We start from the raw sequence: 23,078 nt of genomic DNA on the forward strand, positions 1-23,078 counted from the left end.
TCTATACTTAGCTGACCTTAGCCTAATATCAAGCCTGAGGTTTGCTGACCCAGAGTTAGCCTGCACCAATCTGATTAATAATTCTGTGTGTTGCCAGAAAATGGCAAGTTGACCCAACAAATGTGAATGCTCTTAGTTTTTAATGTTAATGTTACTCTTAATATTGATTTAATAACTATTGCACTAATGTATTGTATTTTTTCCTATTTTTGTTTTTTTATTGGAGCACAAGGAGCATCAGATAAATTTTAAATTTTAGGGCTAAAACAGCCTTTGATTTCTTGTTATTGTGTTATGTAAGTGATGACATTGTACTTGAGATTAAGCACCTCAAAAAAAGACCCTGTTACAATGGCATGTTACTACCAACAAAGATTATTAGCTGTGGGTCTATATGTGATTTTATTTTCAAATGTATGGATTGCTTTCAAGTTGTTTTCAGAAAAGAAATAGCCTGGAAGCGCAGGGATTCAAAGCTTGGACTTTCTGGTAAGGAATCATCCTTGGCAAACATTTTCCATGGGGTACTGCACCTACTTCTGGATTAATCAACTGATAAGGTTCAATAAAGTAACTGATTGTCTCAGATGAGGAATAACCCATTTCAGAAATAGCAGGGGCCCTGGTGAGTATACCTGCCCTGCTGCAGGGTATACTCACCAAGCTTTGGTTTCTTATGCATGATTTTGGAAAAGTTCAATTTTTTTCTTGAGGGGAACTTTCCAAGAAAAGATCATTCTAACAACATTTTCACTTGCAATTTAAAAATCAGCATATACTGCCCCCATAGGTTAGAAGAGGAAAAAAAAATATACATAGTCCAATCCATCTACATTCTGTTATCTTCTGCACACAATTAAGAGTATATCCCTGCCACATAAAATGGTTTTCTTCTTAGGAACTGCAGGGTTTGTTGACCCAACATCATGGCCCCAGTGAAAGCTTTGAAAAATCTGCTTTGTGCACCTTGAACATATTTCCTGGAGCCAGGGGTATATAAGTTTCAAAATTGAGAGGTTGTGTGAGAGAGAAGGAGCTAAGCTCAACCAGGAGTGGAACTGGGGACTGGGTTATTAGTGAAGGATATGTGAACTGAGTGGTGATATGTATTGCAATGAAGTGTGAAAGTGATGTGTGACTGAGTGGTGATGTGGACTAATAGCTGTTACACCGTTTTGTATAGTATGATACAATGTGATATGTGATGATAGACTGTAGACTGCTGAGTGGTATGATCTGAAGGAGAATGTCCCCTGATGGGATGAGGGGATACAACTGGCAGGCAGAGGCCTCCTTCTATAGAAAATGGTGAGGGAATTTAGCTCCAGGGGAACAGGCTTTGAGGCATATTTTCTGGTGGGGAACTAGGAATGAGGGAATTTGGCTGGACTATCTCCAATGTGTCCATTTGATATGCAAAACAGAATCATATATATCCATACAAGGATTTACCAGAATCAAATATATGCATGTGGAAAATAGGGGGTGGAGAATTAAAAGCAGGTAAATAAAAGAACCAAAGTAGTTTATGTATCATATCCAATATGCCAAGTATGTTAGCCAAGAGTTGAGTTTGTGTGTGAAACTGTTCCACACTGGTGCGTGAAATATGTGATTTGTTTATCTTCTGATCCATTAGATATATGAGGGTGGTTCCAGTGAGTGACTAGCGGTTGTTTTGGCCTTTTAATTTCATTTATGATGTCTATTTTACTTTATCTTGAGCTGTTTTTTAAGTAAACATAAAATTAGTTTGAATTTTTCCTTCTGCAAACACAGGAATAGTCACCGCACTTGTGGGTCACATCCTTCAAGGGTGTGTCAGCCAACTATCAACATGCCAAAAATTTCATTCTGGAAGCCATTTAAGAGATGATTGAATTCAAAAAATTCAAACGACTTCAGTTGATTTCAAAAAAGTCAAACAACTTTGATCAACTCCGTTCAACAACAAAATTTCTTTTAAATATCCACACAGGACCTAAAGTGCTGAGGGCGTCCGCATTGTTTTGGGCTAAAAGGATGGCTAAATATGGCACCTACAGCTTATTTAAGATGTTTTTGGTCCATACTTTTGGGTGGGGATGAGTATCTGGATGCATGCAACACTTAACCCCAGGATTGGCAATTACTCCGACTTAGTTCCAATTGTACTCCCAGGAGGAGTTTACTATTTAGTCTGATTAAATTGGAACCAATGTGGTTGCCAAGGAGGATTAGTAGTGCCCATCCTCCCTTAATCTGCAAACAATATGGATGCTCTGAGGGGGTGATTGAGAGGAGAAGTGGCAACAAATTGTGACTTTGTCAAAATCTGAGCTTGAAGTTGCGTGAGGATTGGCTGTGCGGGCACATGTTTGGCATGTTTCAATGTCAATAGGAGGCTTCAGCATCAGAATTCCCACTTCCTGCGGCACAAAATTTGCTTACTTGCGGGGGACGTACTGGCTTATAATTTAGCCTCAATTCAAGCAAGAAATTGCCCCAAGAAACCTCATACATAACAATAATTGCAAGCGCTTGAACTCCTTCCCAGGTTTCCTTATCATGTAACCCCCTAATATCTGGCTGAAACACACTCCTGAAGAATGTCTCCCGCAAGTGTGCCTTCAAGGAGTAAATATGCTCTAATATGTAGCCCCATCAGGTGTGATCAGTGATCCTCAAGATTTTTATTGTCTTGACCATTTTGATTATTTTGCTTTATGGATTTATTCTAACTTGCAAGCTTAAATTCTGGCTGGGTTATCCCACAGCCTTCATGTTCCCTACAGCTTGTGTAAAAATTGGGTACTTGGTTGGCCCCTTTGTTTGGGCAGAGGGCAGCCTCCATTCACCACAGAGATGTGCCAGAGGTGTCAACAACCAGCTCTGGTTCAGAATCTGAACTTGGTTTTTGCTGAAGTCTACTCCAAACCATTTTCTGGAGGATGATGTCTTTGAGTGGTCTCTGACACCTGTGAACTGATAGGCACAAAATATATGTGATTTGCCTGGATCTACCAAAAAAAATTGACCCGGTCCAACCATCTTGGTGAAGAAAACAAGCAACGCCATAGTGACTGCCAGTGGTAAGGGTCAGAAGATGCAGCTCAAGTGTGTTATGACACACAATTTCATGTGCCATTGATTTCACACATTTCACATGCTTCTTATGGGTTTTGGTTTCTGACCAACCAGAATATGTACATGTATTTGGCCTGTAAACAGTGATGTCTACATAACAAAGTATATTTCCCCCTGGGGGAGGTACCATCTCATTCTTGCCATATCCTGATATCTCAGCTCTTCAAAGCAAAACTTGTGTGGTCACATTATTGGTTCAAATACTGGCAAGATCTTAACATGTCGTGCACGCAAGAATTAAGAAACAAGATGTGTTGTGTGGAGGGCGTTGTAACTTGTATGTACATTGCGATTAACGTGAACGGGTGTTTTGCTGGCAACCCATCTTGAGTGAAGGTATAATGACGATGTGGTAACCTATTGCTTGGACGAATCGGGCGTCTCAGGAGTATTAGTTGTGGATTTGCTATTTGTTGTTTCGCCGTGACCCTGCTTGTTGCGTGGAGCACCCGTATGTATAATTTTTTCCCGGCGCAATCTCCCTTCATAGTATCGTTCAACTGTGATGTGGGTTGTTTCGCCGCCAGCCTTCTCAATTGTGGGAGGGGTTAACACTGGTAGGTGACAAGTGGGACATTCACTTAAGGTGGCGCGGGCCATTTCTGGTAGGATAGCGGCCATCGTAAGGATCAAGGCAACGCAGCGCAGGTTCATGGTAGCAGTGACTTCGACGCGACTTGGACTGGTGTATCGCACTTTTTGAACTGATGAATGGAGCTCAACCAAGCAGACGAGGGCGTTTGACTAATGGCAACGCTGAGGATAAAGAAGTGCGTTGCCCATATCAGCTTGGAATAGGTGCATACTCTCGGTCTCCGGTCTCTAATGCTGATAACACACTCACCTGATGATTAAGAAGCGCGTCTGATCAGTCTCAGATGTCGATGCTGATGAGGGATGAAGAGTGGCAGCGGGGCGACTATAAATACACCATGGCTGCAAGAAAAGTTTCTTGAGGCCAAGTTGTAACGTTTCCAGGTTAAAGCATGGTTTTGGAAACTTTTTAAGGTAAATAAATTGGTCTCGGGTTTCTCACGGAGCGTTTTCAAGTACGTTTCAAAAAACCTATGACTGCACGTCGTCTGCAATTGAGTTCCAAAAGTTTTGAAGTGGCTTTCTTCAAAACGTTAGGTTGCAGCCGTGGTGTATGTAGACGACTCTGGCGACCACATATGCGACCCATTAACTTGATTCTGGTTCCGCGACAAGTCTGATGACACCAGACGTAATTGTACCCATTATAAACCTGTACCACAGTTGAGGTACATATTTATGTAGGGCGTATAAATCCAGTGTATCATGAAGGGCCAAGAGGATTGAGACAAACCCCATGAAGAGTTGGGACAAGTCTCCCCTTGAGACTGGTAATCAAATCGACCCTCTCCACATGATCGTGTGAGCGTCTCATGCCCGGCGGTCGAAGTTACGATCGATAAGCTTGTACAGCTCCAAGTGCAATTCGTCGATTCTTCCGGGCTCTCAAAACTTCTCACATCATTACCAACGGCGCCTCCTCAACGCTCCACGGCTGCAAGATGAGACGTGTTGGAGTATGGCCGGTCGGAGATGGTAATTTTAGATTGCGGTGAGAATGAATCCCGCACGTGTTCCTGGATGAGGACATGCAGGGACATGCAGACATGTTGTGGCGACGTGTAAGTCCGTATGTAGCACCTGGGTTACAACCAAGACGTCTCTGGTTTAGAAAGCATTCAGAGAAAAAGTTATGAGTGGATCTGCTATGTATCCGCACAAAGAAAGGCATGGAATCCAGATGGTGTCTACATACTCAATCTTCATCTTCAGTTTGATGTTTCCTCTAACTACACATTGTTTTGCATGATTATGTTTTCTCTTGGGAAGGAGTTGTGGGAGTCAGTAATTTTGTTTTGTATTTATTAAGAGGGGGGTGAAGGAGGCTTTTTATTGTTTCAAAAAAGAAGAAAGCAGGACCAAGCAGTAGTAGAATGAACGAGAGACTGAGAAAAACAAACCGGCCAAAAAACGGAGATTATGACGAACATGAATGTGAGAGAAGCAATGAAAACAAGATTCAGAGAGAGAGAGGAGAGTAGATTAGTCGAGGGAGAGTAGTGCGTGTATGGATGTGTCAGAGAGGAGACAAATACGATTACTATTCATAAAAAAAGATGGAATTAATCGGCGATCAGATTATTGTGAAGCAAGAAGTAAAAGGAAGGTGGGTAACGAGAGAGAGATCGGGATCAAAGAAGGTCAAGAAAGATAGATAAAGACGATTGATCGGTTGATTGGATTGAATGTTTATTTGATTTATTGATTGATTGATGAGGATGACTACGAACTACTACTAGTAGAGATAATGTAGAGAGCGGGAGAAGAAAGAGGAGTAGGATCAAGAGAGAGAGAGAGAGAAGACAAAGAGGGATGCAATTCCAATAAACAAAAACACACAAAATCGCAAAATAATAAATATACTATAACTATATTTCAAATAATAGGCAAACGACAAAAAAGCAAAAGACAAGGGATTCGTTCGCTGGAGAGAGAGAGAGAGAGAGAGAGAAAGCGGGAGAGCGAGAGGAAAATGTGGGAGAAGACGAAGAGAAAGAGAGAGGGCAGGAAAAGTGATCTCAAAGTCTAGGATCAAGGATTCCACGGACGTCAGGAACGTTAGCGATGTCGGTCAAGAAAGCGGCCAAGTCAGTCAACCTACGCAAGCGTGAAGAAGTCAGCATGAGTGTGAGTTGAACAGGAAAGAGGATGGATGGGGGACAGACTCGGTATCGTGGGGGTCGTTGAACCATGAGGATACAGGGACGGCGTTGTTCGGATGGAAGACGTAAGAGGCGGGAGAGTTGTCGATGATGATGGTATCTGCGATCGGTCTTCCGAGTTGCGACAAGTCCTACACGAAAAAAAGAGGACGATGATGAGGATCAGATGAGGAAGGGGGCGGAGGAAGGAAGGAAGACGGACCTTGACGTAGTTGCCCTTGTGGTTGTAGCAGCTCTCACGGAAGAGCCGGTGTTTGACGACATGGTGGATGTCGAGCATGTCCAAGACCGGGTCGGCGTACTTGGACAACGAGGCCGTGAAGACGACCACCTCGTAGATCTCGCCCATCTTGCGCATGAACTCGTCCACCCCTGGCCTCTTGATGACATGGACGTTATGGACCGAGTTTTCGATCTCGACGGGGACGACGAAGTCCGACTGAGGGATCACCTGCATAAAAAAAAAAAAAAAATGTGTGAATAGATCGGTGGAGAGGGACGGGAGGGCTGAGGGGCTGACTTTGAAGCTCGAATGGACCAGCGTTTCGTCCAGGTCGAGCACCAGACACTTCCGTCCGAGCAGACTAGCGTCGAGCGGGGCAAGGAGCGGTCTGGGCGAGCCGTTGGGGGCGCGGGGGATGCCCATGCCGCCCATAGCGACGATCCGGTCCTCCTCGTCGTCCTCCGAGTCCTCGATGTCCTGGTAGCCTTGGGGATCGTCAGGGCCCATGCTAGCCTCGTCGGACTCGGTCTTGTCGGCGGGAAGCAGGGGGGCCGAGGAGGAGACGAGCGGCTCGGCCTGGTTGCGGGCGCCGAGTCTGAGCGCCGAGGCGGACTTCCGGAGCGCGACGGTGTCCTTGCCAGGCGGGACCACCGCCCCGCTCAGCATGCCCTCCGTCTCCGCCATCGGCACTTGGACTCCCGCCCCGCCATGCGCATTCGCCGCCGACGTCGCCGCCGCCGCGCCCGCTGGAGTCACCGTGTCCGAGACCGGCGTCGGCATGCATTGGCTCGACGGACTCCGGCGCGCTAGGTTCGTCGAGCTGCGCGGACTCGCGTTGGCGGGCTTCCCCTTGCGCAAATGTTGCTTCGCAAGCACGATCGGCGACCGTCGGGTCGTCGTGCCTGAGGACGGCTGCAACGAGCCGCTCGTCCCCGCTGCTGCCGCCGACGCTCCTGCGCGCTCGGCCATCTCCCGCGCGGGAGCCTCCTGGCTCGGACGCCGGGCGAATTTGGAGACCGTTGTCGAGTGCTCATCGTGCGCGGTGGGATGGAAACAGGGCAAGAGGAATCGGATCAGCTTCTTGCGTGTGGGCGTCTTGGCCTGGCGGCCGGCTGGTGGCGGGGCTGTTGCGGATGGCCCCGCTTGGGAGACGGGCGGGTTGGAGGCGGGGGCCGGACGTGGAGATGGACTAGTGGGGGTGGTAGTGGTGGTTGTGGCCGGAGCGCTGGGCTTGGAGGCCGCTGGGGTCGTATCGGTGGGCGTGGTTGTGTGGCTCATTGGGTCAGAGGATGTGGGGACGAGCAGAGGGTCGGCTGGAGGGGCGGCGAGCGGCTTGAGGTGATCGGAAGCGACGTGGGTGGAGGAGTCGTTGGTGTCGACGAGTGTCTGGTCGGCGGTGGTGGCGATGGTATGGTAGGTGCCTTCCCGGCTGGCCGTCGCCGGCTCCTCGGGGACGGCCGTGGCGTGTGGGTGGGCCCGGGCGGCGTGTCCGTCGGCGGCGGCTGGCGATGGCTGGGGCGGGTCGGCGTTCGCTGAGGGCGTCCGCTTGAGCGTGTCGGGTGGGGGTGCGCTCTGGGTGATGAGGGCAGCGATGGCCTGGGCAGCGGAGTCAGAGTCACAAGTCAGTGGGCCAGCCAGCCAGTGGGTGTTCGGCGGGTCGCTTACCTCGGCTGATGGTTCGTTGGTCGTGCTTTCGGCTGCTGCTGCTGGCGATGTGGGGTCGGCGGTGCTGGTCATGCTGGCTGGGCTGTGGTGTTTTTTTTTTTGGTTGGCGGGGCTTCTTTTTCGTGGAGGTAATAAAGGAACGAGGTTGGTGGGCAGAGAGAGAGAGAGAGGAGGCTGGGGCTGGAATCCTAGAAAAAGCCAGACACTCTCAAACTTAAAAAAGACTAAATACACCTCGTTACGTAAGCAGTACATAAATCTGCACACCAGCTTGCGGCCTGGCAGAAACCCGCCATCCTCAAGCCGAGCGCAGTCGAAACCGCCGGCCGACGCTCTGCTCTAGTCGGCGGTCCCTCCCACTTGTCTTGGCCATCGCCCATCCCTCTGTAAACCCCTGCGTGTCTGGGCTGGGCCGAGATGGAAAATAGAGGCAGATCTGGCCCTCGGAGGAGCTCGAGGGACACGAGGGAACTCGGAATTGCCAACATGTCCCACCCCCTCCGTTTGAAGGGCTTTATTAAGCTCTCGCGTGTACACAACTCAGTTACACTGCATGTGCCTCTGTGCAACCAGCAACACCTTAGAGCATCCGCATTGGTTGCGGATTAAGGGAAGATTAGCGTAACTAATCCTCCTCGGCAACCGCATCGGGTCCGATTTAATCGGACTAAACTCCTCCCGGGAGTACGATTTGGAGCAAGCGGGAGTAAAGTTACTCCTCGCTAATCCTGGGAGTAAGTGCTGCATGCATATTCACATGCATGCAGACACTGCTCCCCACCCAAAAGTATGCACCAAACACAGCTTACATAAGCTGTAGGTGCATACCACGTACTTACACAGCTTTTTATCCCGCACCAATGCGGTTGCCAGCCGGGACTAGCGCTAATCCGGGAGTAAGCAGATCTGTTACTCCTCGAGTTACACCCGCACCGATGCGGATGCTCTTACGGGTGTAGAGCTATGAATCCTAATATCTGAGTAGGATGAAGAAAACTCCCCCAAGGGAAATATATTTCGAAGAAAGAGTAGGCTATATATATGATTTGTAAATACATACTTGGGTTGATGAGAAACCAAACACATAATAAGCTATAGATATAGAAAATATGTGAGACCAAACAAACTGACAACATGTGAAAATATGGATTTAGAAATAAAGACATATTTTGATGTAACACTCCCCCCCTCAGCAACCAAAAACCAAAAAAAAAAAAAGAAAGAAAATAAAGGAAAAGAACAGAAACAATGACAATAATTAATTAACGTAGAACAAGAAATTGGGGTAGAATAGAAAATGAAAAAGAAACAATGAGAAAAAGAAGAGACAAGGAAGAAAGTCAATGGGAATGGTGGAATTAAGTCTTGAAAAATCGCCATCGAGATGGAAAACTGTGTGACATAAAGTATTAATGGTTAGCATCCGTAGAACCAATCATCCGGGATTATTGTGTGGGATTCGTGGAGGGAGACGAACAGATGCGGGGGGCGCATGTTCATTGCCGCCAGCGCATACTGTCCCCCCTGTACTTGCCATCATTTTGGATTGCCCACGCAATCCTACTCCTGCCAGAAACTCAGACACCTTTCGCCACCCAAGCGCCTTGGTGAAGATATCAGCTAGTTGATCATTTGTTGAGATCCACTCAAGGCGGACTTTCTTGGTGTAGAGGAGTTCGTTGATGACGTGGAATTCACGGTCGACGTGCCAATGTTCCTTTCTGGTTTGGCAATCCAAGCTGATTTGGACGGCGGCTTTGTTGTCACAGAGTACGAGTGGGGGCGGCAGCTCAAAAAAATGAGATAGAGTGGCCGAGATAGTGCAAGCATCTTTAGAGGCGAAAGATAGCGCCATGTACTCGGCCTGACACGTAGAACGTGCCACACATGTCTGTCGTTTGGATGACCAGGAAACCGGCGCGCCCCAGACCGTAGAGATGAAACCATGTACGGACCGGGAAGCCTCGCCTCCCCAGTTTGCGTCAACGTAGGTAACAACACCGTCAGAGAAAGGCTTGGAGGCCACTATCGGTAGCGCCAACTTGGCACTGTAACAAACATAGGAGATCAGATGGTCTAGCGCTGCCCAGTGAGAAGAATCCGGGGCCATAGAGAACCGCGCCAAGAAATTTACGGCAAATGCGATGTCGGGTCGGGAGCCCATTGCAAGATAAATGAGACAGCCAATTCTGGACAGATAGTCAATGTCCATTGATCCGTTGGACGGGTTGGATTCCAGATCAGTCGAAGAAATAGGAGTGCGGGTGCATATGGCGGAAAGCTGAAAATTGATGATTTTGTCAACCAGCATGGGCTGATCGATGGTGAAACCCCCGGCGACTTCTCGCACGCGAAGACCAACAATGCTTGAAAGAGATGCGTCCCATTTGAGGTTGAGAACTGAAGATAACCGGGACTTGAGCGTCTCCAGAAGAGGTTTCAAGCTTGCCGTGAAAAGGCCATCATCAACGTGAACCCACAGGAAAGCCATGTCGCTCCCTGAGCGGTACACATAGGTTGACTGATCTTCCATGGTTGGAAAGAAACCGACTTTTTCAAGCTGCGTCTTCAAGTGGAGCCACCAACAACAAGCGGCTTGGCGTGTTCCGTATAGTGCCTTGCGGAGCTTGAGGACGCATCCAGGTTTCGCTGAAACACCTGGTGGAGGTTGGATGAAAACATCATGGTCAATGTTGCTGTGTAAAAATGCGCTCTTGACATCAAAAGAAGCTACCGGCCATCCCAAACGGGATGCCATCGCTAGGAGAATCCTGAACGTCGGGAATGTTGGAGTAGGAGCAAATGTCTCGCCGAAATTGCGGCCGTGAATTTGCTTGAAACCCTGAGCTACAATGCGCGCCTTGAATTTCGATATCTCGCCTTCCTGGGTTTGTTTCAATGCGAAAACCCATCTGCACGTAAGTATGTCCCTCGCCTCAGACTCGGGAACCTCCTCCCAGACTCGGAGATCGACCATCATACCAACTTCTGCATCTATCGCAGCTTTCCATTCGGCTCGAAGAGTCGAGTTGATTGCTTGATGATATGTGTAAGGCGCGTGTCAGCCTTAGAGTCATCACAGCTGACCTAAAAGCTGCCTGTTCTACCTTTGTTACATATAAATTACTTTATATCTTTTTCATCTTAAGAGATAACCTTGTTTTGACTTCAGATTCTGTTTCCTCATGCAATTTTGACCCTAGTTACAACTTATCAATTCATTGTAACTATACTCCTTCCCTGAGTTACTGAGTTGTGGCGCGCTTGCGCAGTTGTGACGTGTCAGCACTACCTGGCGCGCCAAACCACATGTACATATGTAAATTACATAAGCAAACTGTGAAAATTTTCGTAGTCAGAATCCCCCTTGCCTGAGGCGGATCCACAGACTTCAGCACACCAGAACCACCACCCAGATAACCCCAGGATCACCACCAAAGAGCCTACTCTACTCCCAGTATACCTACCGTCACAGGCGCCTAGGATATTGACAGTAAGTAACCTCTTTCACTGAACCTTGATTATCTCAGAGGTACAACTCTGTGTCTTGCTTGATCTGCCTTTTCTTCTTGCTTTGCCTCCTCCTTGATCACAGGGCTGTCCCTCCAATTCTACAGGCCTTTGCCTCTATCTTGATCACAGGACTGTCCCTTCAATTCTACAGGCCTTTGCCTCTATCTTGATCACAGGGCTGTCCCTTATAATCACTTGGCCTTTGCCTCAAAATCTAGGTTGCAGGGCTGTCCCTCAGGTTTCCCATTAAGAACCTTGACTGTCCAGAGAGAAGTCTAAAAAACTGTGGCTGGATTAAACTTATCTAATCCAGATACCCTCCTGAGAGGAAGCTGTAGCACTTCTAGCACAGAGTAGCAGCACTCTTCTGAAGAGTAGCATTGCCAGTGGACGTGCATTCCCACTAGAATAACCTAGTACTTCTCTTCTATCTTATCCTGCTTGGTTTCTTTCTCTCTCTTTCTCTTTTTCTCTTACAGTTGTATTTTCTTTATCCCAAGAAATCAAACTGTTGTCCCCCATTTCTTGTGTCCTGCTGTCACTATAGAGACTCAGGCTCACAGCGCGTCGGAGAGAAAAGGGGACTCAGAGACCACTGATTCTAAACACGCATCCTGGAAATCGAGCTCGCGTAGCTGACTGAAATCTCCAAGACGGTCGACACGGATAGAGTTGAGGATGGCATTTACCGATCCAGAATTGGTTAATTGCAAGGGTAGGTCGTCCTCATGAAAAATGACCGAGGCGCCACGCTCAAGCTTTTTGGAATTTGGGTTCCAGAGCAGCCATCCGTGCGAGTCATCTAGTACGCCTATATGGATCAGAGCCGTCGACCTCGGGACAAACTGCTCTGGGTAATTGATATCGTGGAGATAAGCTCGACAACCAAAAACACGAACCATGTCCAACAAGGGCTGCTTTCCCATAGAAAGCTCGTAGGGAGACTTCTTGGCTCCAGTGTGAACCACGCGATTGAAAATGTAAGCAGCCTGTTTCATTGCCAGGAACCATAGAGAATTTGGTAACTTAGCGTGAATGATGAAAGTTTGTGCCATGTCCAGGAGAGTGCGATTGGTCCGTTCAACACTGCCGTTCTGGTGATGTTCATAGGGAACGCTCAATTCGTGGCCGATGTCATGCTCCTTAAGAAACTTGTTAAACTTGATTGAAGTCAATTCTCCCGCATTGTCGGATTGGATGGTCTTCACACGATGAGGGGTTAGCCGGTTAAAATCAAGGATCCAATCAGATACCGCCTTGCCTGCCGCAGCCTTGCTTTTCAGGCCAACAACCGAGGTCATGCGAGAAAAAACGTCGTGTAATACCAAACCGTATGTGCTCCCGTCAAGGGCCTCAGGAAATGGACCAAAAAGATCAATGGCAATGATATTGCCGGGGGCATCAGCGACCTCGCGCGAAGGGGACTGGACAGGTGTATGAGTGCTTTTCGCAAGAGAACAGGAATGACATTTTGACTTTGGGAGAGACAATTTTTTCAGAGGAATCCCATGTACACATTGCCGATTTATTGTTTGGTTGAAAAAACGGACGGCGATATGGCCTAGCCGATCATGCCAAAGGTTGGATGCAGACAGAGAAGATAGCTGAGGAGAAAAATAACAGGACTTCAGGGAAGCCGAGGAGGTTGGGGAAGGAAGAAACCATCTGTAGTGATTCATGTACGTATAGAAACAAGTATCTTGCTGATTGAGAATGAAAACACCGCCGTCGAAGTCGATATGACCGTCCCATTTGTCGAAATACCCAATTGATGTCACTGTCCCACAAATTTTCGGCACAAGCAACACGTCCTTTAAATGCAGGTCCCCAAAACAAGTCGGGACAACTGCGTCGCCAATACCGTCTACGGAAATGCGGTCTTGAGAGGCAACACGCAACCGCAGATTAGCGGGCCAAAGATTGGTAAAAAAAGATGCGTGGGACGTTACATGATGGGTGGCCCCAGTGTTGCAAAGAGGATCGTCAGGGTTCTCGGGAGGAGCTGAGATAGACGCCAGTTCTGCAGACTTAGACACAAGTCGACCAGATAGAACGCTTGACTTGGTTGGTCGCCATGACGGGTTCTTCTTTCTTGGATCCTCCAGCGGCGGAAGACGGTTCTTGACTCGAGGGCAGTCTGGGGTCCAGTGTCCCCATTCCCAGCAGAAGTGACATGGAAACTCGGCCGTGAGATATTGCGTCGCCCAATTGTCTGGGGGCGGAGTGGTCGAGTTGTGGGGGTCATGACTTCGTTGAGACTGTTGTCAAGACAAACCGCGAGATCCACGGAAACCTCCTCGACCGCGCCCGCCACGATGTGGCCCGGAGTGAGAACCGCGACCATGAGTTGACGAGATGGCCATTGCCGATGCCGTCCCTGAAACCAAAGCCGACTGATGCAGCCGAGTCGCCATGTGCAAAATTTCCTCCGAGGTGACGATGTGATCCGGTTTGATTGCAATCCGGGAATCGACGCAATCAGCCATGGTCTGCTGGTATCGATGTGCGACGGAATGGAAGGAGACAGCTAGACACTTATCTACTGTCAAACCCCCCAGTCTCTCATCCAGATCAATCCAGCTCCGCTTCAGAGCCTCATAGCTGGACGATAGCGAGTCCGATGCATCTGGGGCCTGTGCGATGTCGGACCATCGACTCAGGATGAGAGACCAGGAAGTACCTGCGAAACGCCCTTTCAAAGATTGGTAGGCCCCATACGCAGTCAACCCGTTGAGGGAGGAGCGTAGCGCCGGGTCAATCGAATGTTGAAGAAGGGCCAGGACTCCATTTGACGTTGCTGGATTGGTTGCCGATGAGTCGGTGTCGAAAAACTTGACGTTCTGAGTGATGCTTCTGACGGTGTTGATAACCGCTGCCAACCATAACGGGAAATTCGTTCCGTCCAAAGTGAGCTGAGGAGAGATTTGTTGCCCGAGTTGGTGCCATTGAAGCTGACTGGAGACCAAAGAGTTTGAGGCGGCGGCCATCGTCTGATTGTTGTTGGACAGATTTCGGATGAGAAGCACCTTGAGAAGATTGTCATCAATCCCAGATAGACCCGTCTTTTCCAATTCTCAAGCGATGATCGCATCTAAAGATTCTGGAGGCTGAGGATCACCGGCTATCTGGTTTGAGTTCTTGGCGAGGGCCTGGTCGGAGATGGTGTGGTCGGCGGAAGATGAGGGGAAAGGAACGTTGGACCGTTCGCCTGACATGGTATTGGATGATGCGGAAGAGAGCAAGGAATCGGCCAATACAAAAGGGTTCGAGTCAAAAGACTCTTCAGGAATGGAATTGAGGGTTCTACGGGGTGGTGTAACTCTAGCGGAGAAATCCGGATGAATAAGGTCAGGCCGGTCGGATCGCGTGTTAACCATAAATATCCTTGTCGATGAGCCACGGAAGGGTGGATGATTTGACAGAGGGGGAAGGGATGTTTCACGGAAGGATGAAAGAAAGATCCACAAGCTTGTCCACAGAAGGGTGGAACTTTAAAACTGAAAGATATCCCGCTGGTCACAGCGCGGGCTCATAACCTGTAGAGCTATGAATCCTAATATCTGAGTAGGATGAAGAAAACTCCCCCAAGGGAAATATATTTTGAAGAAAGAGTAGGCTATATATATGATTTGTAAATACATACTTGGGTTGATGAGAAACCAAACACATAATAAGCTATAGATATAGAAAATATGTGAGACCAAACAAACTGACAACATGTGAAAATATGGATTTAGAAATAAAGACATATTTTGATGTAACAACGGGCACATCACAACGTGTCTTGCAGTGGCATCCTCGAAAGAATCTGTAAATGAGCTGCTGGTATTGGTAAGTCTAGGAACAGGCTAACTTGGCTAATTCCCTCCTGGGGGGAGCGAAGCAACCTCTGAAGGAGGGACTTGCGCGCTATGTGGACCCCGCAGCCTGAGAGAATTATGACTTTTGGTGGGGCATTTTGTTAGAATCAATCTCCGTCATGAGCCTCTGCACCATTTTGTAAATTGTTTACATTTCTGGGACGGCCCAAGCTGTCCCTATCTTTCTACTATTCTTTCCCATCCTCAACACCTCTTGTTGAGCTGTAATCAGAGTTGTAACATCATGGATTCCAGATTTTGTACAGTGCAACATGTGTGATACGGGATATAGCCAACGAATGAAGTTGCAACAAAAGACATTTGAATGTCATTACATATCCCTAAAATTAGGACAATAGGTGGAAACATTCTCCTTGATGTTCTGCATATCTTGTTCCCCTACAACTCAATCACATAATGTGATGTGATGAAGCTACACGGCATTGAAAAAGGCCAAGTTTCTGATTCTCTCAGGCTGCAGCGTCCACTTAGTGTACAAGTCCCTCCTTTGGAGGGTCCCTGCGGGGCGGCGTCCTCCCTCCACAAAGAGAGGGACTTAGTTAAGTTAGAGGAAAAGGTGGCTTAATGTCTATGTAGTCAAGCTTGTGTGCTCACAATTATATACGGATTTAATTCACGCACAGAGGGAAACTCGTTGCGCACGGGGGGGGGGCTGATGTCACATGACATTGGGCCCCCCTCTGTGTGCACCACCAGCTCCCCCCAAAAAACTATCCCCACACAGGGGTGCCATGCGGTGACAGGTGGCTGATAGTTTAACTGATAAAATAAAAGACAAAGTGAAATTTAACCCCTTAACCTCATTCCTGGTTGAGTTTTGCCTCCAGAGCTCCTTGATCAAAAGGTATTTTGAAGTAGTTGCACCAAGAAATATTAGATAAAGCCACATCTCTTAATTTCTTTGTGTATTTCTCCCAGAGTTATAGGAGGGCAGCCTTTCAAGCACCTTATTCACCTCCAAGCTCATTCTCCCCCATCGTGAGAAGTTCCACATAGGTATGAATGGAAATGCAACTGGGAAGATGTTAAGATACTTGCTGATGGTTGATCCAAAAGTGAAATGCAACTGGGAAGATGAAAGTGATTTGTGTGACCCAAATCTATCTCATTCTTAAAGCAAAAGTCATCATTATGAGTGTATGTACATCCTGAGAAGTTATGTTTTCATTGTGATGCAAGGTTCCTTGGCTTAGCCTTACCCCATTGAAAAGGCATTTTGGCTTAGCAATGCTGGTTTAATTTTCTTTTCTGCATCAAGTGTACAGAAACTTGTTGTTGGTAGATGCAATCTTCAGTGCACTTCCTGTCAACTGAACCAGTGCAATTTACTGTTGAAACAGTTACAGGTACAAACATGTCTGCTTAAGCAAAAAAGAAATGTGGCAGATTCTGCTTGAATATGATAACCTGTCACATCCTTGCAGTTGCTTAGCAGAGGGTGATCAAGGCATTCACCACCTCGTAAATCAGCTACAACAATGGGAAACTGTCTAAGGCCCATTGTTAAGGTTCTGTTTGGGGAGGGGGACTGGTCTTGGGTCTTCTAGCTCTTGTAGGTTGATTGCTAGATTGAGAAGAAGTGAGGATCTTCCCCCAGCTCTCCTTTGAGGCAGAGCCATGACATGTATGTACAAGTGTGACATGTCCCTGACGTAGGTCATGGCGCGCACAGGAGCAGCTCATAACACCCATAGACATTTTCCTGTTGTCGTAGTTTGTCCTGATTGGGGTGTCATGTCCATAACTCCGCTCCCAGCCGGCGTTGCTCACGTCCTTCCTTTCCCGCACTTGCCAAACTCCACATGCATCACTTACCAGCCTAGCACCTCTCTGACGCTTGTTCTCCTGCACCTTCTGACTAGCCTCCAACTCCAGTCTCTACCTGGCGCGTCTGCCCCAATGTCATCCGCTTCCGCTGCCCCAGTTCACCTGGGGCCAGTCCGTCCGTGGGTCCCACCAAAGTCCTACTCTGACCGTTCTGCTAAGTCCGCGCGTCCGGAGTGTGGCTCAAACCCGGTTCCCTTGTCCCTGTGTTTGCCAACTTTCCGTGTGCTTTCTAAGCAGTACATTCAAGGTTCCACTCAGTCCAAATATGAGACAGATAAGCACACATGCTTATGCTCTTGTTTGGATATGTAGTCCTGATTGAGGTAGTCGCTGCTGTTGTGGTCAGAACTTGGAGTACATTTACGTCCCGTATCATACTCCCTTGGCCCAGTGCACCTCTCAAACCGTCTCCACTCCCCGTCCACACCGCCCTCTCCTTGTTCCAAGAATTTGCCAAAACATTCTGGGCTTGGAGCGTCAAGCATAGGGTCCAAGACCCGCTAACCAACAACCAACTTCCATGTCCTCCCACTTCTGGTCCCGCTGGTCCTCAAATCTCCACCACAGATAGCTCCCCTCTACACCAATCGCCGTCTACTAGTCACATCTCTGACCCAATTCCGTCTGAAAACTCCAAAAGTCATGGATCTCCGGATTCCCTGCATGGCACCGGGCCCTGTGGCTCCAACTGACCGTCCTCAAGCCACAAATCCCACGGCTCCACGCACTCTCCGACTGCACCATCCCAGTCAGGAACTCCAGTCCCGCTCTCTGCCATGTCATTGCTTTGATTCTGACAACCACAGCTATTGAGCTTGTTCCCCTCCGCGCCGCCGCTTCAGTCCAGAACGTAAGTACTCCTCCTAGACTCCCTTATTGTTTTGTGGAGACTAAAAGTGAACTTATTCATAGCACCTGCGGTTGATTTGACAATGGAGGACACCAGCCCTTCACACACCACAACCGGATTTCCGCCTCCTCCGCGTTCCAGCGCGCTACCTTCTCCCAAGGCCGCTTGATCCAAAGTCAAAACTCCGGAAGTTGCCAAGATCACCAAACTGCCGGCTAGCACTCCTACGAACTCAGTTCCGCCAATTTCTGCCGACTCAGACTCTGGCTCTAGCCCTTGCACCAACTTGGTTCCTCCTCCGCCGCCAAACTGTTTGACTAACATGTCCTTTTCCTTGCACAAAACACAGAGTTCTTTGACAGCGGACCTCACAGCCTTGCAACAAGTCATTGCCAAAAACCTCTGGGATCAATTCCCCAATGCTCCGCCCAATGAAGTGTTTGTTTTCCCCACCACTGCGGCCTACTCAACGCCTGGAGGCGGAGGGACTGGCACCCTTACGTATATAAGGGGAAGCGAAAAAAATCAGCCAAGCGCCGTTGTGTATAAGTATTAAATCACTCATCTTCTAGGTTACAGGTGTGATAACAACACCTGTACCTAGGGGAAAGATACACAAAGAGAGGAAGAGCTGTAAAGTAAAAAAGGGTTATTTATATTATTGGAAACCTCACTCACTTAGGATTTCAGTAAGGTGCACGGGTTTGTATGGTAATAATCTTAGGGGGAAGATCTCTCCAGAGGAAAGACCCCCCCTTTTATATTACATGATCCTGATCCTCCTTTGAGTCAAGGTCCCAGAGGGATCCTGATCCTCCTTCAAGTCAAGGTCCCAGAGGGATCCTTAACTCCAAGGAGAGGGAGGGGATCACGGAATTCAGGAGAGGGATTTACATAAATAGTTATGTGATTTCTCTATTTTTATATAAATTGCTCTCAATAAGGATAAATACATAGAGAGATAATCTTATCTCTCTCTGTATGTACAATATGTAGTGAATGTTAAATAAGGTTAATTACATACTCAAAAGAGTGTGAAATATGTAGTTAAATACATAATAATAGTACATTGTAATAAAAGGTACAATATGAATGTAATGAAAGGGAATGAAGCTCATGACTCTATGTTAAGGTTCCAATCCGGTGCCCCAGAGCCGGATATCACCCATCCCGCACCCTGACCCTTGTCCTATCCGGAATCCGGCCGGATTTTCCTGGATCTGAAAGCAAGGGGCATTTCCCAAAAAAGTACCAATTTGATTGGGTATGCTGGGGATTCCCCGGTAGAGTGCCCAATTCATGCGGGTTTGACGGGTATTCCTTGAGAAAAGACCCTATTTTTGGGTGTTTTCTGGGGTTTACCCGCATAAATCTCGCTTTTGGAGCGCTTTTCACTATCTGACCGGATTATGGATCTCTTGAGCTCAATCCCAAACCCTGATCTGGCCTGCGGGGTTTCCGGATTCCTCCGGATCTGCAGGGCCAGATCAGAACCTTACTCTATGTACATGAGTCAATTACTAATGGAGTCTTTGCACATTGGCACCGCCAGCAAACGGCTGACGTAAACCGGATTTTGTCGCACTGACAAAATCCAAACTCAATTTCAAAATCGCGCCCCGGGTGTGTTGTCACCTGCCATTCTCAGTGGCAGGTGCAAGAGAGCACGACTCCCTTGATGGCCGGTGCTAACTGGTCATCAAGGGGACATACACACCTAGCTCCCTTGATGGCCCGTCTGTACCGGCCATCAAGAGGAACACCCTACACCCTCTCAATGGCCGGTCAGTACCGGCCAGCAAGAGTAAAGCACTATTTATACTCTCAATGGCCGCTACTGATCGGCCATCAAGAGGTGATACACATACCCCTTGATGGCGTTTCAGTACACCGGCCATCAAGACAAAAACACTAAACTCTTGATGGCCCGTACTGGCCGGTCATTGAGTGCAAAACTCTCTGCGTGATGTGTATACACATCACCCTTGATGACCAGTCAGTTGAGAGGAACATAATACACTCTCGATGGCCTGGACTGATTGGCCATTGAGAGGACATACACACCCCACTCAATGGCCCGTCAGTACTGGCCATCAAGAGTAATATACTACACTCTTGATGGCCTGCGCTGACTGGCCATCAAGAGTGAAGCGCTTTGCTCTCAATGACCAGTTGGGTCACTGTGAGAGATGTGCATGTCCTCTCAATGGCCAATCAGTCCAGGCCATCAAGAGTGTATTATGTTCCTCTCAATGGCTGGTACTGACTGGTCATCAAGGGTGATGTGTATACACATCACCAAGATAGTTTTGCTCTCAATGACCGGCCAGTATGGGCCATCAAGAGTTTAGTGTTTTTTCTCAATGGCCGGTGTACTGACACGCCATTGAGGGGTTTGTGTATCACCTCTTGATGGCCGTTCAGTAGCTGCCATTGAGAGTATAAATAGTGCTTTACTCTTGCTGGCCGGTACTGACCAGCCATGGAGAGGGTCTAGGGTGTTCCTCTTGATGACTGGTACAGACAGGCCATCAAGGGAGCTAGGTGTGTATGTCCCCTTGATGACCAGTTAGCACCGGCCATCAAGGGAGTCGTGCTCTCTTGCACCTGCCACTGAGAATGGCAGGTGACAAAATCCACAACAGGTGACAACACACCCAGGGCGCGAGTTTGAAATTGAGTTTGGATTTTGTCAGCGCAACAAAATTCGGTTTACGTCAGCTGTTTGCTGGCAGTGTGGGTTATAAGACATATACTTCTCAGTTGTAGACACATGGACTTAGTGTCTCAGTGTCTGACACCTACATAGTTTCATTCACTCAATCAACCTCCCCAGGACCCCACCACCTGTTTGCCCCCCATTGGGCCTCACCTGGTCCTTATGACCATGTTGGGGCACCACAAATTTAGTGCTCTGACACTGAACAAGCGGTCATTCAGCGGTCATTCTGGATCGCTGATTGACCACTGATTCAGTGGCGCTGGAACCTGACGTTTTTTGCGGTGAAAATAATCAGTGGTTAGCGCAGCGCTTGCCCAGCTGATTTTCAGCGCAGCACAGCCCTCTCATGAAACCATTGTAAATACCTCTGACCGCAGGAGTCCATTCCTCCTGTTGGATTTATATACACCTCTTCAAGCAGAGGAATCCCTGCGGTCAAGGAGGTGTACACACCTCTGAATGGATGAATCAATCCCTCTTGTTGAAATTATGTAAACCTTGATGACCAGAGGAATGCCTCCGGTTAAAGAGGTGATTCCACTCGGCGAGCTGGATATGTGACCAGCTCGCTGGGAGGACCTCTGAGAAAAAGGTATAGACAAGTCAGAGCCAAAATAGTATAAAATCCTTTGGAAGTAACATATAATCTCTGCCATGCAGACACCATAGAGAAATTAACAATAAAGCTATAAAGGAGAGAGGTAGCTATCCACACAAAAACTCCGGAACATCTGTAAAATTCCGCAGAATCTGGAAGTGAAAGTAAAAGTAAAGTCAAAGGAAGTAATATCCACAATGGAATCTCCACACAGCTCCCACCAAAACCTTGGGTTTGGCTCACGCAATATTCAAGTTCCCCCTCCGGTCAGGGTTTCATTACAACCAGAAAAATGCTGCATCCCCACACAGGGACTGGACTTTATTTAAATGCGGATATATAGGGAGTTTCACAATAAGTAAACCTGGGAAGGAGCACTTGCAAGTATTGTTATGAGGTTGCTTGGGGTGATTTCTTGCTGAAATTCACGCCAAATTCTAAGCAAGTATGTCACCCATGAATAAGCATATTTTGTGCTTCATGAAGTGGGAATTCTTATTGTGCCCTAAGTGACTCTCACACGATCATCTTGCCAACTTCTTGCGCTGCGCCTGGTGGTCAAAGCAGTTACATATCCATGTGGCAATTCTTAAAGGCTCTCCAAAATTATACCCACTTGCAGGTGCCAACCACCCTTGGGTTGGCCACAACGCCTCCTCAAGGCGTACACCAAGACTGCAAGAAATTACACTTCTAGCCTATTTTAGATGATGTGGGGAAAACATTTTGGGCTTAAAAATCAGCAAACTTACCTCTAATTAACTACATAGGTCCCTGAGATTTTGGTGCGGAACTCACAAAGCAAGCCTCTGTCAGGAGGGACTTACAACCTACCTCCCCAAACTTGAACAGCAATATTGGGGTTTGGGTGCGCTATGCACATCAATTCTTCTGATCATCTCCTGCAAAATTCTGTGCAATTATGATTTTTTGGGAGAAGGAGATGCAGGAGAAAACATCAATATTTTTTCCATTTCAAATGATATCCCACATGTTTAAGTGTAGAGATAACTATGAAAGCTGAGTTGGGAAGCACAGGCCCATTCAGTGCAAAATCCAATGTTTCAATGTTTTTAAGGATTTCTTCCAGAGCAGAAGGAGTTTTGTGAAATGAATCAAATTATGTAGGTTGAACAGGCATATTCTAGCCTTTGACATGAGCAATTTTATTCCAAAAGAAGTTGTTGGGGCAAGGAATAATATTGAGATCATTGCTCACCAAAAACACAACTTCAAATCCCTCCTGCCAAGGGCTGTTGGAGGCTTGCTTTGCAAAACGCACTCCTGCAACAGAGGGACTTGGTTAAGTTCAACTAATCAGGCCTGTAAAGCGTTATGGAAGTCATACTTTGATTACGGAATGGTTCCAAGAATTTTTCACAGTTGGCAGTTTGGAAAGGACCCTGGAAAGCCCCAACCAAGCCAACTCATGTAAATTCCAGGAATTGGCCAGGTTTTGGATATATGGAAAAATTGGAGTTTTCCTATTTGGACCTGGTTTATGTTGTGGCCCAAATGGGCTACGCACTCTGGGCCTTGCTGCAGTTGCAGGATCTTCCTCATCCCAGACGTGAGTCGAGGCTGAGACACTGTGAATCCATACATTAGGGGGTTTCAAACCACCTCTTGGAAGCCCTCCAGGTCTGACTTTCCAGGAAAAAAACACCTCCTGGAATGTCTCCTGCAGACCTGGATTCCTGACCGGCAAGACCCTCCAGGAGGTCCAGGAAATCAGGAAAAACCAGCCCAAAACAAAGAAACAAATCAACCCTTGACCACAGCCCCAAACAGAACTGAACCCCCGGCAGGTTTTTTTCCCATTGGAGTGAACACTACATATTTAGTTCAATCCAAGACACAGTATCTGTTCGAGTGCTCACCCCTGAACTACAGGTTGGTTTGGAGTGACAGCCTGGC

General features: G+C 47.7%; 2 protein-coding genes across 2 annotated transcripts; both read right to left on the reverse strand.

Annotated features, from left to right (window-relative positions):
• Positions 1-3,483: 3,483 nt before the first annotated feature.
• PtA15_17A132 (uncharacterized protein) lies at positions 3,484-3,747 on the reverse strand (the record flags this gene model as incomplete). The annotated part of the gene is made up of 1 exon (XM_053164216.1): positions 3,484-3,747. The coding sequence occupies one exon, from the start codon at positions 3,745-3,747 to the stop codon at positions 3,484-3,486; it is 264 nt and encodes an 87-aa protein (XP_053028205.1).
• A 1,991-nt stretch (positions 3,748-5,738) lies between these two features.
• On the reverse strand, positions 5,739-7,842 carry PtA15_17A133 (uncharacterized protein; the record flags this gene model as incomplete). Its single annotated transcript, XM_053164217.1, has 5 exons — positions 5,739-5,817; positions 5,886-6,013; positions 6,091-6,333; positions 6,403-7,701; positions 7,771-7,842. The coding sequence occupies 5 exons, from the start codon at positions 7,840-7,842 to the stop codon at positions 5,739-5,741; spliced, it is 1,821 nt and encodes a 606-aa protein (XP_053028206.1).
• Between the last annotated feature and the right edge of the window lie 15,236 nt (positions 7,843-23,078).

This window comes from Puccinia triticina, chromosome 17A (genome assembly GCF_026914185.1).
Source record: "Puccinia triticina chromosome 17A, complete sequence".
NCBI classification, from domain to species: Eukaryota; Fungi; Basidiomycota; class Pucciniomycetes; order Pucciniales; family Pucciniaceae; genus Puccinia; species Puccinia triticina.